We start from the raw sequence: 18,835 nt of genomic DNA on the forward strand, positions 1-18,835 counted from the left end.
CTGATGGCCGCCGTGGAGGACCCCGCTATTTCGATGTTGCGGGACGCGCAACACCTACACGTTACCTACTTCGACGTTGAACGTGGAAGTAGGGCGCTATTCCCATCCTCTCATGGGGTTAGCGACTTTGACGTCTCGCCGCCTTACGTCGATGTTAACTTCAAAATAGCGCCCAACACGTGTAGCCGTGATGGGCGCTATTTCGAAGTTGGCGCCGCTACTTCGAAGTAGCCGGCACGTGTAGACGCGGCCAATATGAGTCAACAGTGTGATGCTGTTGCAAAACAAGCACACATGATTCTGGGATGCATTAACAGGTGTGTTCTGAACAAGACACAGGAAGTCATTCTTCCGTTCTACTCTGCACTGGTTAGGCCTCAGCTGGAGTATTGTGTCCAGTTCTGGGCACCGCAGTTCAAGAAAGATGTGGCGAAATTAGAGAGGGTCCAGAAAAGAGCAACAAGAATGATTAAAGGTCTAGAGAATGTGACCTATGAAGAAAAGCTGAAAGAATTGGACTTGTTTAGTTTGGAACAGAGAAGATTGAGGGGAGACATGATAACAGTTTTCAGGTATCTAAAAGGGTGTCATGAGGAGGGAGAAAACTTGTTGTTCTTGGCATCTGAGGATACAACAAGAGGCAATGGGCTTAAACTGCAGCAAGGGAGGTTTAGGCTGGATGTTAGGAAAAAGTTCCTAACTATCAGGGTGGTCAAACAGTGGAATAAATTGCCAAGGGAGGTTGTGGAATCTCCATCACTGGAGATATTTAAGAACAGGTTAGATAGATGTGTGTCAGGGATGGTTTAGACAATACTTGGTCCTGCCATTAGGGCAGGGGGCTGGACTCGATGGCCTCTCGAGGTCCCTTCAAGTCCTAGTATTCTATGATTCTCTAAATCCACATACCCTTAACCAGAGTAGGCAATAATTTTTGATGGGAGACCACTCCAAGAGTTTGGTAAGTGGTCAAAGGCTGAACTCTTCCATGATATTAATGGAGGAGATATAGGGTCTGGGTTGGGTGCAGAAGGTGGTTTGGGGTTAGGGATCGGCATGCCAGAGGTGACATGGGATCTGAGACGGAGTTTTGGTGAAGAAGGGGATCATGAATGTTGTCAACAGAAGACTCCCTGTAGTGTCCAGACTGGCTTTCTGTCAACAGAGGCATTATTCTTTGTGGGGAGCAGGGTACAGCTGTCAACATAAGTGCGTGTTCAGTTGACTTACTGTCAACAGATCACCTTGGGAATCTGGATGCTCCACAGGTTTGAAGGCAAAACAATGCTCTAGTCTAGACATAGCCTTAGAGCATAGGCCATTGACAACCATTTGCTAAACGGAGTTATGCTTATTTGTATTTATTGTCAGTAGCAGTTAAATCTATTGTAAAGTTAGAAAAAATATTAAACAGATGTTTTTAAAATGTCAGTTTAAAACAAAATTATTGTTCCACCAGTAATAAAAAGAAACCATAATTATTTCTTCTGTCTGCCTTGATTAGATCTATTACAAACGCCAAATACACAGAATAGTTTTTACACTTTTTTTCTCCTTTCTTCTGAAATTCACTAATCAGGTATGACTTAAAATTAATTAACTTTTTTTTCCTGGTTTAGCCATAGCTAAAAACAAAGGTAGATTCTTCAGGAGTCTAATCCTTAAATAATTAAGCTGAAGTAATTGATTTATTTCTTTCAGTTTCTTACTGTTTCAGATGTTAGCAGGTATTTAACTCTTTGAGCCTTAAATTGCTTTTAGACTTGCTTCCTTATCTTCTTTACCCTTCTTGTAGGAAATAGTTTCCTGTATAAACAGTAATGGGCTGTGTTCATCTGGGATAACAATCCTGTCCTCACTTCCCATTATTTCATGTAATAAACTACAAGGTCTCCCAAACACTTAACAGTCATTCTCAAGCCCCATACAGTCAATATAAAAATAATTGTTGTTCAAATATAAATAAATATACAAAGATGTGAGTGTAGCTGTTAAGCTACATATATATGTTATACACTTTTGCTAAAATTTTCAAAATTGATTAGTGATCTGAAGCCTCGGGTTTTGGCTGTTCAACGTGAAATGCAATAAAGTGGTTTAATTTTCAAAAATTGCTCTCTGAAAATGAGGCCCTCTAATGTATATCAAGTTGGTGTCTGAAAAACTTAGGCACCCAAAATTGTTAATTATATCTTCTAAAATAACCTGAGTCTTTTTTGCTTATACTCCACTCACTGGAGAATAATATATAAAGTCTTTGGAACTCAACAAATTAAAGCAAATGTTACATGCAAATTCTTCAGCTCTGCATGAATACTCCTATTCTGCTTACAACTTGTATTTGGCGAGGATGTCACAAAATAGAATCTTCATTTCAATTCAAAGTGTTATGCTTGTAATCTCTTCTAGTATAAGTGATCTGCTTGTTTCATGGGTAGAAAGAATGAGTGAAAGACACCTTCTGTTTTCCAGCAGGAAAGCCTCTTCTACAGCCAGACAAGATAAGGAACAAAGGAATAGAAAATTCAGAGGCACATTGCTTGTTATATCCTGTTTAATAAATGATCCTTAATTATGTGCTATTTAATGCTGGACACATCTTTCTAATTTTTACTTCTGGGAATGTGGATTTTATTGCATGTCTTTCCAGACTTTCAACAGCTCTGCCAAGTGCTCTTAACCACCCATCCTATTTTACCTAAGATTTATCTTTATTGTTACCTCTCCCTTGGAAATGAACAGTTTGTTCATCTTAAGACTTGGACAGCTCTTGTCAAAATTATCTTTCTTACTGTTGAAATACAGGCTGTGAATAATCTAACCCATCTCTATTTATCAATCTCCTTTCTTTTGCTTTGCATGGTGTGTTAAGAGCCCTGGTTTCTGATCAAAGTCTTTTTTTTTGCTTTAGCACACCAGAGTCCTGGACTCTAGTTTCTTTCTGGGAAGTTATCCTTTACCTTCAACCTGCTGCTGTTTGGAACTGGCTCTAAGTGTCTCTGTCACAGTTTTGTTATCATATGCTTATGGTAGATATAGTCTATAAAAAAAACAGATACATTGTTAGTACTTCATTGATTAAATTCCTTTATAATGTAATGTAATATAATATAATGTAACTTTGCTGCTATTTTTTTTTGGTCTGGCAATTATTTTCATAATTTTCATAACTGTTCAACATAAAAAATATTGTTTGGTGTTCTGTGGTCTCAAAAAGTTTCAGAAACACTGCTCTATACTGACCATATATTAGTATGGTATCATATGAACAACACAGATTGAAGAATAATAATTGTTACAGTTTTTCAACATTCAACATGGTTTTTGTTACAATGTGAAGTGTGATTATGTTGATCGTTAGTTTTATATTTTCTGTATAATGGTTCTTTTTGCCTCCTGTTGCTTTGTAATTTGTACAGCATTGTTTAATTCTGGTTGAATGTATAGGTCACATATTTTGAGAGTGCAAATGCTGTTTGGTGTTTAATAGGTAAATAAGGAGGGAAGTGAGTGTTGAGCCTTAGACCTGTTGTCAATCAGTACGTTGGGGTTTTTAAATACCAGTTTTTCCAGGTGCAAGAGGTCAGCATCTTATCCAGTAGGCAATATGTAATTCAATGTCATCAAGGCTTTTACTGTCCTCACTGCAAACCAATACTATTTCTTTTGGTGATACTCTAAATAGGTTCAATTTAATTCCGTAGAGATAATCTCTCAAAAATAGGGCTATGATGATAAATGAGATGTCATGACAATGCAAATCTTGCTTTCAGACCTTCAGAGGCCTTTGACTCTGTGAGTTTGACTACAACACTTTAAACACTGTAAAATAACTAAGGACCAAACATGGGTGATGGGGAGCTGTCACAGAAGACCCCTTGGGATGTTCCTCAGTGTGCTGATCAGGCCACTGACACCCACCTTCTTGCTCTCTGGGGCTCCCCACAACCCTGTCCTGCTGAGCCAGATCTTCTGATCTCCCCCAGCCAAGGCACAGATTTGGGGTTACCGCCGCCATGCAGAGCAATGCAGACACCGATTAAGCACAGCTCTGAGTGGATGCAGCTATTGGGCACAGTGCCCAGGAAATCAACCCCCAGAAAGGATCAAAATCCCCCAGATAAATCCATCTATCTGTGCAAAAGTTACAAGCTACTTTTGAGATGTTAATTTCTTAAAATTTTATTTTTTTAAAAAAGTAATATTGTATGTAACCTATTATTTCTTGATTTGCATCTTATCTCAACAATCAAGCTCCATTAATTTTCAACCAATGACTATAGGAACCTAGGCTAAAGCAGTTTTTAACTCACTATAACATGGTTTGGTTACATTTAGACTAGCTGACCATGCTGCATAATAATCTGCTTTGGTGACATCCCTGTTTAAAATGTGCTTAGTAACATGTTTAACAAACTATTTCAGCTCCAACTGTTTAAATTATGCATAAGATCAGCTTTTGAGTACTGTGTTGCAGTTGTAGCTAAAACCCGAAATAGTTCCTGGAAACAGTACCGATTTGCTACCCTGATTTTTGAAGCCATTGTAGCATTTTTTTTTCTAATATCTGACATTAGCTCTTACAAAGAAAGGACTAAAACTGTTAACTCACTTTGAAGCTCAAGTGATATTGAATTCTCTTAAAGGCATCTGTCAGAAATTGTTAGTAAGTTAATAATGTGATGAAGAGGCAATTTAGCCTCTCGGTTCTCTCAGCAAATTATTTTTGCCATAGATATGTAAACAATATTGTTGCCATGTGACATAACTTATGCAGATCTCCAATAACATAGGAAAGGGATAGAATGTGTTTGGATAAAAGTACAATGAAAAGTCCTGGGGCACCTTAAAGACTAATAGGTTTTTTGGAACATAAGCTTTTGTAGGCAAAGACCCACTTCATCAGATGCGCATCAGACATAGGTCTTTGCCCACGATACCTAATGCTCCAAAAAATCAGTTAGTCTGTAAGGTGCCACAGGACTTCTCTTTGTTTTTGTGGATACAGATTAACATAGTTATCCCTCTGATATTTGTCACATTAGATGAAGGAGACTGTCTGGATACTTTCACATTGTATTGCACACAAAAGGCCTTAATGACTATTAAATATGTCATTTATATAATGGATTGTGGAGAAAATTATGTTGCAATACACATCACCTTTGGATTACACGAGGATCTTAGAGTTTGAAGCATGAGATTGCTAAAAATGATGGCACATTATTTATCCCATAACAATGCACTTGCTGAGGATAGGTCATGGACTGCACTGGCTCAAGCATAAAAATGTCACAACAGACCAGTAAAAAGCTAGCTTGAAATTTGAAGAAGACTGAAATAATCAGGTTGTTGTATTTTGCAGTTGTGTCTGCCCTCTGTACATTGCTGGTCAGCTCATGAGAGTTGGGGAGGTGCATGAGTACTAGGAAGATAAGGGTTGACGAAATGAGAGTTTGGAGGGGACATTCATGCAGCAGATTGACAGTTAAGCTATCAGGCACCCTTATGAAGGTACCTTTGTGTACAAGAACTCAACTTCCCAAGCTCCTTCTGATAGGAACTATTTCATGATTCTATCTAGCATACTGCCCATTTCATCCTGGGTCATAATTTCACTTTATTTGTGTGTATATTTGTAATATCTTCACTACTGGCAGTTTAATTGATGGAAGCATATTTTACCACTGAGGATTGCATTATTTTTTCCGCTTTCCTTTGCTGACCGTCACCAATCATCATATGGGCTTGACAGCAAAGGACAAAGCTACTGTTCCAAAGGTAAAAAGGTACTTTCCCTCTGTTTGTAAGGGACTCACCCAATGAGTTTTGTGAGGTGTTGTCTTTAATGTTACCTGATGCTGTAATATCAGGAGAATCAATTACTACTTCTATAACGCTGGCCTACTTAGGTATTTATCACACAGTAATTACATATAAAATGTGAGTTAACTTCAATAATAACACAATTAAATGAGCAAATGAACTAATTGGCTACACTGTCCTTGAAAAACTGTAAATTTATTACACTTCCCCAACCTTTGGACCTAGACCTGCAAATTCTTCCTATCAACTCTAAATAGTTCTACTGCATTGAAATTAATGGGACTACATGTGCCAGTTGCCTGAATTATCTGCAGGTTAGGGCTTTACTCTTCTAGTGCTACCCTTGAAGAGGCACACTTCCAAGGGAGCTAGGCACTTGAGCAAGTGAATTAGCATGATTATGAGACTCAGTTAATGAATACATCCACTTCAAACAATTTATAACAAGGCTCTGGGATAAAATTCCTCTAGTGGCAAATGCCAGTAAAATGAAGAGATTTACTCCCCCACCCCCCAAGGTTAAATATTTAAGTGGTCAATGCTGTTTATATAAAGCATACCTTGTTTGCAATGAGCGGATAATTGACTCTGCTGAGATTACAGCATTTTATAATATTAATGAGGACAGTTTTCAGTAAACACTTCAAACAAGTCTCTTCCCAGTACAGTGCAGGTCCTGTACCACTGCCTTACCTGACTTCTCCCTCTCTCTCTCTCTCTCTCTCTCTCTCTCTCTCTCTCTTTCTGTCTTTCTAAAAGAAGTTTAACATTCCTAAATACTTGCCAGTCTTCTGCTGTTATAGTCCTTTCCTATCTATTCATCAAACATTGATTATGTACAACAGGGCTCTCAATTAGCTGCTGTAGGCATGTGTGATTAACACACAGAACAATTAGTGTGTTAATCATAGACACACTGGGTGGAAGAGCTGCGGCAGCTGCTCTGGAGAACCTCCGTTGGTCAGATGCAGCAGCACCACTGAAGGGTGGGCGAAAAGAGAAGAGGGTAGAAAAAGGTGTGGTTCTCACCCTGGCTCCAGAGGAGCAGCAGAGATCTTGATGCCTCCTCCTTACTCACTCCCCGAGGACCGTGTTTCTTAATGTACAACAGCCATGGGCACTTGCTTGAGCCATCCCCCAGGGCCAGGCTCAACCATGCCACCCTCCCTGTGCCTCCTCAGGCTGGGGCTGATCCCTGCCTGGCTGCATCTGTGCCTGAATGTGATGTTACCAGCAGCCTTGCTGAGGCAGAGCCACCCCCACTGCCCATGGTGGGGGCTACTCCCCACAAGCCCTGTGCCCCTTGTGGCTGGGGTTGACAGCCCTCGAACCCTGTGCCATCTGCAGTAGGAGACCTGATTCCCCATGAACTCAACCTTGCCCAGCACAGGATCTTCCACCTCACCACCTCCATCTTGCCCACAGCTGGGGCTGGGGCTGTCCCTCACTCCTGAACCATACTGCCTGCAGACACCCACCCCGCACCTCTGCACTGCTTCACCTGCTCCCTACTCCTGTGCTGCAACTGACTCTCCTGCATACTGCCTGCTGATCCTCACAGCCCTCCCACCTCCCCAGCTCCGTACCTCCCCTGACTGAGACAGATTCCTCCACGCACACACCGAGCTCTGTGCTACCCAGGGATCAGTTCTCAAGAGATTGCACAACACTACTTCAGTGAAGGGAACTGAAGTGTCTTTTTCATAGTGCAAATGTTTGTAATAAAAAATAAAGAGAGCACTGCACACTTTTGTGTATTGTGTTGTAATTGAAATCAATACATTTGAAGATGTAGAAAACATCCAAAAATGCTTAAATGAATGGTATTCTGTAGTTTAACAGTGTGATTAATCATGGTTAATCTTTTAATCACTTGACAGGCCTACGTAGAACAAGTGCGTTAAGTACAACAAGAACACGAATGAATGATAAAATGAACTACAAGCTGAACCTCTCTCATCCAGCACTCTTTGGTCCAGCAACATCCATGGTTTGCCATGATTTTAGTTAGCCAGATGACCACTTATTATGGGTGTTGCCAACTTTCTCCATGGTCCCGTAAAGTTTGTTGACAGCCACCTGTCCTGGATCTCAATTTTCTGTGCTGTTATTTACCTGTAATTTACCCTTATGGGTGTGTCTACACGTGCACAGTATTTCGAAAAGACCGGCCCTCTTTCGAAAGAGGGAAGGGAGCATATACACGTGCCATGCGCTCTTTCAATGTGAAATCAAAGGAACGCAGCCCAGACATCGAAAGCTGGTCCCTGATCCCATATGGGAAGAGCACCACCCGTCGCAAAACAACATTGAAAGAAGGGACGAGCCCCAGCCAGCACAGCCTCTCAGCCACCCACGACAATGACTGGAGGCCCATGGCCAGTGCCCGGCAGTCCCCCGAGCCCCAGCCCCCCCCCCCCCCCCCCCAGAGCCCACACAGGGCTCCCAGGGGTCTGTCCCCCAAAAAAAGAAAAGGGGCCCCTCCTGGACAGACCATGAACTCAGAGACCTCGTGGGCCTGTGGAGAGAAGAGGAGGCCCTTCAGGAGATGGGGGTAAAGCGGAAGAAAGCTACAACCTTCACCTGCCTTGCCCAGGGACTGACCAGCCAAGGCCACCCAGAGCAGACCCCAGAGCAAGTCTGGAGCAAAGTTAAAGAGCTCCAGCAGGGCTATGCCCAGGTCCGGGATGAGGCTGGGCACTGAGGGCAGGCCTCTCCACCTGCCCCTACTATAGGGAGCTCCACAGCATCCTGGGGCCCCGGGACAGCTCCCCACTGAAAGCAGCCCTGGACAGCTCAGCAGACCAGCCTGAGCCAGAGGAGCTGGAGGAACCAGGACCAGCCAGCCTGAGCCAGGGGGCAGACACCACCAGGGACTGGTCCAGCGAGGAGGGTGACCTCATAATGAACGTCCCCTTGCGGTCATCTAATCAGGCCATGGGGAGCCGGGCATCCCCAGGGATCCTTTGAGGTCCCCCCCAGTAAGTACACAGTGGGGCCAGCACCCCAGCAGGCAGGGCAAGGGTGGCACCCCTGCCAGTGGCCCAGGCACAGGCCCAGAGGCCCAGGGCCACACACCCCAGTCAGCCACAGCCCAGAACACGCCCTCTGCACCTGCCAGTGCCACCTGGCACATGGACCCATGGACAGTTCCAGGCACCCAGTTGCCCAGTGGGACACTCATGGGCCCTCCCACACCCAGGAATGGTCCCACCCGGGGGGAAGCCCATGTGCACTTGATGCCACGGGGTGCCATGTCCACCATGGCCAAGCCCCAGAGGGGTCAGGGGAGGTGGGGCCTTGGGGAGGATAGGGTCCTGGGGAAATAGGGGATGAGGTCCTGCTCAGAGACTGACATGCTATCCATCACCCCTATCAGGTGCAGCAAGCGAGGGCCCACACAGTCCATCGGTGTCGGTGGTCCCCAAGAGCTCCCCGGAGGCGTCAGATGGGCCAAGCACCCTCAGCAGCAGCGTTACACCGGATGCGCAGCTGGAGGTCGGAGCAGTGCCCAGTGGATGACCCTGGCAACCTCCACCAGTCGGAACTTATGGAGCGCCAACTCCAGCTGGAGAAGTCCGACCTGGCATGGCGGAGGGAGGCCTGGGACCAGCTCATGGCCCGCCTGGACACCATCCATGGGACTCTGCAGAAGCACGTGGGCAATGTGGCCCAGCTCCTGGCCCTCCGTGCCCCCCCAGCTGCCCAACCTCTGAGCCCCCTCAGGGCCCCCCCCAGAAAGGTCCCACCCCAGGGTCCCCTGCCCATTCCACATCCCCCACAGAGTCCTCCATCCCACCCCACACAGATGCCTCCCCTGCCATCCCACCATGCCCATACCTTCCAGTGCTCCCTGCCCCATCCCAGCCCCACGGTGGTACCTGCTCCCGGGGGGGAAGGGGATCTCGGGGCCAGCGTGGCTCTCAGCCCACAACCCCCTCGCCCGAGTGACCCTACCAAGTCTGCCCCCCTCCTTCCAAGTTCAGGCCCCCCACCCCCCCTCCCCGTTCTAGCCCCCTCCCCACCCCCCTCTGAGTTCAGGCCCCCACCCCATAACATACAGGGGTGTCCCCCCCACGCACATTGTACATAGTTGGACTTTTACACCAAAGTTTTTTACAGTTTATTATTGATAAAGGTTTATATTGTGCACCAATGCCCGTGTCCCGTGGTCCCATGGGGGGAGGCACGTTGTGGTGGTGCATGTGATGGGGGGTGTGGGGAGGGGTGGGCATCAAGGTGTTCAGTGCAGCCCTGGGGCAAGACTTACACAAAGGGCCTCCCGGATCCGGACACCATCGCAGTTCACCTGTTGGCTGGTGACAGCGGCCGGCTGCTCAAACCCCATGGTGGCCTCAGCTGCCCACCCCTGGATATAGGCATAGCCCTTGGCCTCCACAATGTTGTGGAGGACTCAGCAGGCACCCACCACTTGGGGGACATCGCGCATCCCCACCTCGAGGCGGGCAAGAAGGCACTGCTTCCACTCCTTGAGGCGCCCAAAGGTCCACTCGACCAAGTGCTGGGCCTGGTTGAGGTGGGTGTTGAAGGCCTCCCTGCTGGGGTCGAGGTGGGCAGTATAGGTCCGCATCAGCCACAGCTGTAGGGGGTATGCTGCAGCCGCAACTATGCACAGCAACATGGTGGTGTCCCCATCCGGCACCTCCCACTGGGGGATGAAGGTGCCGGCCTCCATACGCCTGCAGAGGCCAGAATTGCAGAAGACTCTGGCGTCATGGGTTTGCCCCAACCAGCCAGTGTATATGTCCATGAACCAGCCTTTATGGTCTACCAGGGCCTGGAGGACCACTGAGTGGTAGCACTTCCGCTTGATATAGCGGCCGGTGCTGTGTGGTGGGGCGTAGATGGGGATGTGTGGCCCCTCCAGGGCACCAAAGCAGTTCGGGAACCCCAACGCGGAGAAACACTCGACGATGGCATCCAGGTCCCCGAGGCAGATGACCCAGTGCAGAAGCATGGTGTTCAGGGCATGGACAACCTGCAGGGAGGGAGGCCATGCGCTCTCGTGAGAGTATGGCGGGGTGTTCCCAGCTGGTGACCCTCTCCCACCCCGTCCCCCCAGCCAGCAACCCCTGATTGGTCCCTGTGCCCAGGGGCCCCCTTCCATCTTCTCCCTTCCCTTGGTGGGAGTGTGCCCCAGGCCTGGCTTACCTCCATGAGCACCACTCCGACAGTGGCCTTGGCCACCCCGAACTGGTGACCCACTGAGCTGTAGGAGTCCGGGGTGGCCAGTTTCACACCGCAATGGCGACTCGCTTCTCAAGGGGGAGCGCAGGCCGCATGGTGGTGTCCTGATGCCTCAATGCAGGTGCCAGCCAGTGACACAGTTCCTGGAAGGTGTCCTGGCTCATGCGAAAGTTCCGGAGCCAGGTGGCATCATCCCATTGCCCCAAAACCAGTCGCTCCCACCAGTCCGTGCTGCTGGGGTGGCTCCACAGGCACCAGAGTGCAAGGGGGTGGGGTGCAAGCTGGGATTGCTCCAAGTCCTCGGGGGGCTGTTCTGTCTCCCAAGAAGGAGGGGGGCGGCTGCGGCGACCATGCAGACAACGTGGGCAGCAGTGCCCACGATGTCTGCATCCAGTGTGAGGATCAGGGTGTCGTCGGCCATGGTGCTGCTGCGCTGGGGTCCTGCATTGCTACCGGCAGCTCAGCAGGCCTTGGTTAGTGCAGGGCTGGGGGAGGTGAAGGGGGGCCCTTTAAGGAGGAGACTGGCTGCAGCCCCTGGAAGGGCTTGGTGGCCATGCAACCTCGTCCATAGCATCTCCGCCTCCCTTCTTTCAAAAGAGCGCTTGTACACGTATGGATGCTCTCTTTTAAAAAATGGGACGGGGTCTTCGAAAGAGTGGGTGGGAACTGCGATATGCCTTTGCTGTGTGGTCGTGTTCTTTCGAAAGATGGTATATCAATTTCTGAATTTCGATTTTGCTCTTTCGATGGTGGTCTCCCATGTAGACACAGCCTAAATGTCTTCTAAGAGTCAGTAAGCAGTGGAAGTGTTGGTAATGCTGCCAGACAACATTGACCTCTTGTGGTCTGGCAAATTCTCTCATTCAGCACAGGTTAGGCCCTCTGCATGCTGGACTAGAAAGGTTCAACTTATAACTTATAATGCAGACAACACTGTTCACTTATATGTGTGTTTGTGGTCACTTCATTTGTTCTGCATGATACTCTTTTCTTATTAACCATATTTATATATGTTATGTTTGGTGTGTTAGGTAGGTATGGGTGTTCCCAATGTTCAGTTGATTGTTTCATTAATTCCAGTTGTCTTAGGAGACTTGACAGAAGAAAAATTGACTCTTGGGTTTTTCTTTACCAACAAACATTTTTGTGCTTGGTTCCTATCCTGTTAACACTTTCTTAGTAAAATGACATCCAAAATGAGTCACACGTCCAAAGATAAAAGTTAAGCCTCTTGGGGTAAAACACACTAAAAAAAAACCTTCTGGCATTTTCTTCATACTGCTGAACTTAGAAGTTGATCTCATTTCCCAGCATCAGACACAAAGTGGGAAAAATACATTGAATCAATTCTCAAGACTGATCAATGTTTATTTTTTCAAATCTGCTTCAATGAGATAAAAATCAATATGGCTATGTTACTTGTTATCACTGGTAACATTAAAACATGATAATATTTGGTTTACACGTTAAAATGTTAAAGTAGTTCTAGCCTCTACATCAGCGGTAAAACAAAAATTTAAAAGGAAGTAATTTTAGACCATCTTGATGTTTATTTTTACTTTTAAATGTTGGAACTTTAGTTTCTAGACAGGCTTCAAACACAGTATCAGTTTCATATTTTTTAGCATCAGTGTATTATTTTTATTTAATCTTAAAGTTTAAAAATAAGTACAAATTAATATGTATGCAAATTGCCAATAAGGATGACTCTGATTACATGAGCCCTACTTAAGTAAATAGTCCCATGTTGCTTCTATAGAAGATTTTTGTATGGCAAACTGAAAAATCACTGTGCCCCTAATTTTCCCTATGGGCAGCTCACAGTGCTTTGACTGTCTAGCTCTTGCTGTGCAAATGTGTTTTGTGTTTTAATCTTTCTGCCAAAAATGAATGTATTAGCTTTTAAAGGTATTTTTCTGAAATTAAACTAAATCAATTTATATCTTGCGCAGTATTGTTAAAACCCTTCATTTCTGTCTTTATTTAATTTTTCCTTTGAATGCCTCAAGTTTACTACAAAAACTAAAAGTAATGAAAATTGATGCAAAAGTAAACTTCAGTTGTTAGGGTAAATATTAGATTTAGTAATGGAGTGTTAAGCTTTCAACAAAGCACACAAGATCTTTTATAGGGGAAAAGGCAGTACGCCCCACTTATTGAGAATATAACAGTAGCATATGCTTTTCAGTTACACACACACACACACACACACACACACACACACACACACACACACACACACACACACACCATGCACACAGTCCCACTAAACGATATTATAGTTACCAATCCAGAGCCTGGATCAATCTAGTGGCCAGCTAGACTGATCACAGAGGCGGAGTAGGGCCTTGTCGGTCGCGATCCAATGCTCTCCTGGAGTTGGTGGCAAGACAAACCCAAAGTCCCACGGCAAAGCACCCTGCTTTTATAATCCTTTCCTCCAATGAGGTTTGCTGTGTCAGTCTGTGATTGGTATGTTATCTTTTGATACCAGTCGTTCTCAAAACATCTGCAAAAGGGTCATCCTGTAATCAATAAAACATCTCCGAAAGGCTCATTCTGTAATCATTTGTCCTTAGGGGCGCCTGCTCCATGCTTTAGAGTCGTCAATCTGCCAATCCAATCACTTCTTGACTGGGGTATGCACTGAAGGTCCTTCTCTGATGCTGTGGAGTCTGTCTCCACACCCGCTTCCACCCTCCTTCTTTGGCCATCTGGCCCTGGGTATAACTTCACTCCTTTATCTCAGCACAGACATACCACTTTCACACATAAAAAATGCTTACAAGGACTCTCAGGCCATGTCTACACTAGCCCCAAACTTCGAAATGGCCATGTAAATGGCCATTTCGAAGTTTACTAATGAAGCGCTGAAATACGTATTCAGCGCCTCATTAGCATGCGGGTGGCCATGGCACTTCAAAATTGACGCGGCTCGCTGCTGCGCGGCTCATCCCAACGGGGCTCCTTTTTGAAAGGACCCCACCTACTTCGAAGTCCCCTTATTTCTGTGAGCAGATGGGAATAAGGGGACTTCGAAGTAGGCGGGGTCCTTTCGAAAAGGAGCCCCATTGGGATGAGCCGCGCGGCAGTGAGCCTCGTCAATTTCGAAGTGCTGCAGCCACCCGCATGCTAATGAGGCGCTGAATATGTATTTCAGTGCTTCATTAGTAAACTTCGAAATGGCCATTTGCATGGCCATTTCGAAGTTTGGGGCTAGTGTAGACACGGCCTCAGAGAGAAGCAGAGCAAAGGCATTGTAAATCGAACAATTAAGGCTTCAGCCTTCAACATCATCCTGTAATCTTACTAACATAGACACGATACCAAACTCTCTCTTACTTACTAAATTCACTAAACTAAAACAGGAGGCATATATTTAATTAAAGAACTTAATCAATAAAAGTCAATAAATGTTACATGTATTAATATGTTACCTTACATTGCTACCTTGTTAATCTTAAAATCCAGAGTTTAAAAGAGAATAAAACTTTCAACTCCAACAGGAAGACAGAAGACTCAGGTTACTGTGTTGCCATCTTTCCTTCTGAAGCATGGAGCTAGGTTTGGACTCTGGGGCATATCTGAGCTGTCGGTGAGACTCCCTGGGTCTGACTCTCCATTCCAGAAGGAGAGGTGTGTCTGGGGAGTTTCAGCACTTCCAAAAGTTTGGTTAAAACTGAAGCCAAATGGCCTTCAAATATTGCTAATTCCAACCATCTAAGAATCCTGAATCAGACCATTAAAATCATGAGAGGCTTATACATGAGGTGGGTTTTTTTTACAATAATGAATTTGTAGTTAACTTGTAAATCCTTTTTTTTTGTCGTCTGGGTTTTGAGTGTAAAGTGTTTTGTTTTTAAACTTTTCTCTGCAATCATGAAGGCTAGAAAGTGAATAACAAGATGCATTGTTACTCAGCTGTGTGAGCTGGGGCTTTAAGAAAAAAATTAAATATTGCAGGTCTTATGATAAAATCCTGAGAATTGGCAACATAGCTTGATGTATTGCTGGTTCAAAGATCTCCTGTTCCTTCTATAACTAACATACTTTTAGAGGCGTCTTTTCCACAAGTGTGTACTTACCTTTAAGCATGCACGTGGCCCCATTATTGAATCAGGGCCAGAAGGTCAAAAAGAGAATGATGTTTGAATTTGAGAATCCATGAATTAATCCGGGTTCTTCTCAGGCCTCTTTATTTGTGTTTTTCATATTCATTGACCCATAGGTGTCAGAAAAGAGGTGTGGTACCTGTGCCAATGGGAAAAACCTTCTCATCAACACAGTGCTGTCTACACCTGCAGTTAGGTTGGTATAACTGTGTTACTTAGGGGCATTATGCCAACATAAGTATGTCATGTAGACCAGGGCCCAGAGCAACTTCCAGGAAGGGAATAGTCACAGATCTGAAAAACACTTTATTAGCGAAATCGTTAAGCATGTTGTATGGCCAAAAGAGTATTAAGCATGAATTTGGAAATACCTGTATTTGTGGAACACCCACCATAGTCATGGAAACCTATGGCACAGCACCTTGTGAAGCAGTTTAAGTTGGGAACACGGACAATGTTGAACTGTTCTTCTGGCTCTGCAAACAAACAGGTTTAAGCTACAAACCCTGATGCTTCCTGACAACTTTTCTAAGGTTCATTTAATAGCTGAGTGCATGGCTCATTGAGGATTTTTATAAGGTATTTGGCATAAGCAGAAAAGTTTGTCAGACTCCTCAGATAATTCATCTTGGCAGTAAGATACTTTCCCTTCATTACAGCCTTATATCATTTCACTTCACAGTAGTAGAGGCTGCTGTGGGAGAGAAAACAAGAAGTACAAGGCTGAAGCTTACAACATTGTCTTACACTAAAAAGGTTATGTATTTTCTAGTTTGGATGTTAGGGGCTTTTTCACTGCTATGAGGGGGAATTATGTCTCTGACTCTGATTAACACTTAAAGAAGTTAAGTGCGCCTGTATCTGAGAGAATAAAAGCCAAAATCCTGTACTTCTGAGGCATCTTATCTCTTTTGTTGTGTGGAACAAATTAATTATGTAGAAAGAATTTGATATTTTTCCCACGAATATTGGCACAATTTCCTTCTTTCTTTTCTTTATGTTTCCTTTTAGCTCTGTTACAGGAAACAATTTCTGATATAACCAAGCACAAAAAATTATTGACCCTGTACTTTGAAATTTTGCTTGTTTTTCCTTTTCCTCTGAACTTTTCATTATCCACTCTTCTGTAGTTCATTGGGACTACTCATGCTTAAAGTTAGCAATGTGCTTAATTGGGGGCCTAGGATACCTAATAGAAGGGTATTGGTGCCAAATATAACTTTAAATAATTTGTCACTAAAAGTAGTTCTTTCAGAAAATTATATTAGCAGCTCTGAAATGAGTTAACAGGCATATGAAAAACTCTTTTTCAACTACAGAGTTCATTTCACTTAATGCCTGACTATGACATTCTATTTCAAAGGGGTTCACACCTCCTGAATTTCATTTGAAATGAGGGCCATTTATTTTCTACTCCATATTATAAATTAGGTTAAGATTCATTCGGATCCTTATGGAAAATTCCTATAGCACATCATAGAAAATAACTTTTCTACATCACTGCACTTAAGATAACTGTATCCCCTGATTAGTACATTAAAAACATAACCAGGATTTCATATTCTTAAATTCCATAGGTTTTAGATTTATTTCTCTAGAACCCTTTTAAACTTTGTGAACCCCAATGGCTTTATTTAAAACTTTTTCCATAAGGGAAAATACTTGAAAGTTAAAGTGTGGCCAAACTTTTGCCTCTGGGATGAACCAATGAAGTAGGTCTGTTTTTCCGAGTTTTGTTTCTAAAGTATTAACACAGCTCACGTGGAAAGTCAACAGCATAATAAAAAATTAATGACTAGATCAGGAGTCCTCCAAAATGGAAAAAAAATCTAATTTCAGATGTGAATACTAGTGCCAAAGAATATTGGATATATTGGAGAAATGGTCTGAGGTAAACAGGATGAAGTTTAATAAGGACAAATGCAAAGTGCTCCACTTGGGAAGGAATAATCAGTTTCACACATACAGAATGGGGAGAGACTGTCTAGGAATGACTACAGCAGAAAGGGGTCTAGGGGTTATAGTGGACCACAAACTAAATATGAGTCAACAGTGTGATGCTGTTGCAAAAAAAGAAAACATGATTATGGGATGTATTAACAGGTGTGTTGTGAACAAGACATGAGAAGTTATTCTTCTGCTCTACTCTGCACTGGTTAGGCCTCAGCTGGGGTATTGTGTCCAGTTCTGGGCACCGCAGTTCAAGAAAGATGTGGAGAAATTAGAGAGGGTCCAGAAAAGAGCAACAAGAATGATTAAAGGTCTAGAGAATGTGACCTATGAAGAAAGGCTGAAAGAATTGGACTTGTTTAGTTTGGAACAGAGAAGATTGAGGGGAGACATGATAACAGTTTTCAGGTATCTAAAACGGTGTCATAAGGAGGAGGGAGAAAACTTGTTCTTCTTGGCCTCTGAGGATAGAACAAGAGGCAATGGGCTTAAACTGCAGCAAGGGAGGTTTAGGCTGGATGTTAGGAAAAAGTTCCTAACTGTCAGGGTGGTCAAACAGTGGAATAAATTGCCAAGGGAGGTTGTGGAATCTCCATCACTGGAGATATTTAAGAACAGGTGAGACAGATGTCTGTCAGGGATGGTTTAGACAGTACTTGGTCCTGCTAATAGGGCATGGGGCTGGACTCGATGGCCTCTCAAGGTCCCTTCCAGTCTTAGTATTCTGTGAACTGCAGTCTATTCAGGTTAGAGGAAGGACCAAACCAAAAGCCCGGGTACAAATGCCCATACTTTCAGATTTGGATCCTTGACTGGTCTGAGCATGAGAGGTTAAACTGAAGTCCAAGATTCAAATACTTCTGAACTTTGGGAGAATTTGGGTCTGTCCCATCTCTAATTCAGTTTAATTTCAAAATGTGTTGTATAATGTTTCCCCGGTCCCTGGCTGCTACTGACTGAAGAAGACTTCTTTCTCTATTTTAGGGGAAGCACAAACTGCATGTAAACACAGGACTTGAAAGCAAGTGGTGTGGCCTCATTCCAGTTGGGAACCCTTGTGACAACGTTACTACAACTGGCCTAAAATGGAACCTCAGTAAGTAAGGTGTCACATTCCTGACACCTTTTGAAATTGGGGGGTGACTTCATTAGGACTACTTCAGATTTACACCAATGTAACACACATTTAAAATCTTGTCCTATTTGTTGAAGGGGGAAAGAGATAGTAAACTTCAGTGGAGCAGGTATTTTCAGCAATAAAAAGTCAGTAAAGAAAATGAGTGAATTATATTTAGACTTAAGACATCACAGGCTGAAATTTGTTTTGCTTTTGGGAGTCATAATACTGTTTAAATAGAACATTTGTTGAGGTCATGATGCATTACCATCTTGATACATGACTCTTCAGGGAGGTAAGGCTGCAAGTGTTGAAACTCCTACCTATGAGCCATAAAGTTATGAGAGATAAATAATAATGCCATACAGATTATTAAAGCCACCTCACTTTCTGAGAACTGCTTGGCATATACTGTCTATTTGTCAATTCTGTGTGAAAATATCTTTTCTTTGTTGTTATTTAAAATGGGTAAAGTTCATTTGTGCTAAAACAGTGGTATGAGAGGCGAAAAAGACAACAAATACAGACATAAAAATAGCAAGGGGAATGTTTCCTTTGATTCATGCAGTATGTATTTATCCAAGAAGACGAAGTCAACCTTTTTGTTTTTTTATTTTTTATT

At 44.0% G+C, this 18,835-nt stretch overlaps 1 protein-coding gene across 3 annotated transcripts in view; it reads left to right on the forward strand.

Annotated features, from left to right (window-relative positions):
- The window catches only part of TPK1 (thiamin pyrophosphokinase 1), a 501,862-nt gene that overhangs the window by 378,294 nt on the left and 104,733 nt on the right, over positions 1 to 18,835 (forward strand). For all 3 annotated transcript variants that reach the window (XM_074988056.1, XM_074988058.1, XM_074988057.1), the window contains one exon: positions 18,081 to 18,192. In XM_074988056.1, coding sequence (XP_074844157.1) covers positions 18,081 to 18,192 — 112 coding nt within the window. The remainder of the gene's footprint in view (positions 1 to 18,080; positions 18,193 to 18,835) is intronic.

Source organism: Carettochelys insculpta, chromosome 2 (genome assembly GCF_033958435.1).
Source record: "Carettochelys insculpta isolate YL-2023 chromosome 2, ASM3395843v1, whole genome shotgun sequence".
NCBI classification, from domain to species: domain Eukaryota; kingdom Metazoa; phylum Chordata; order Testudines; family Carettochelyidae; genus Carettochelys; species Carettochelys insculpta.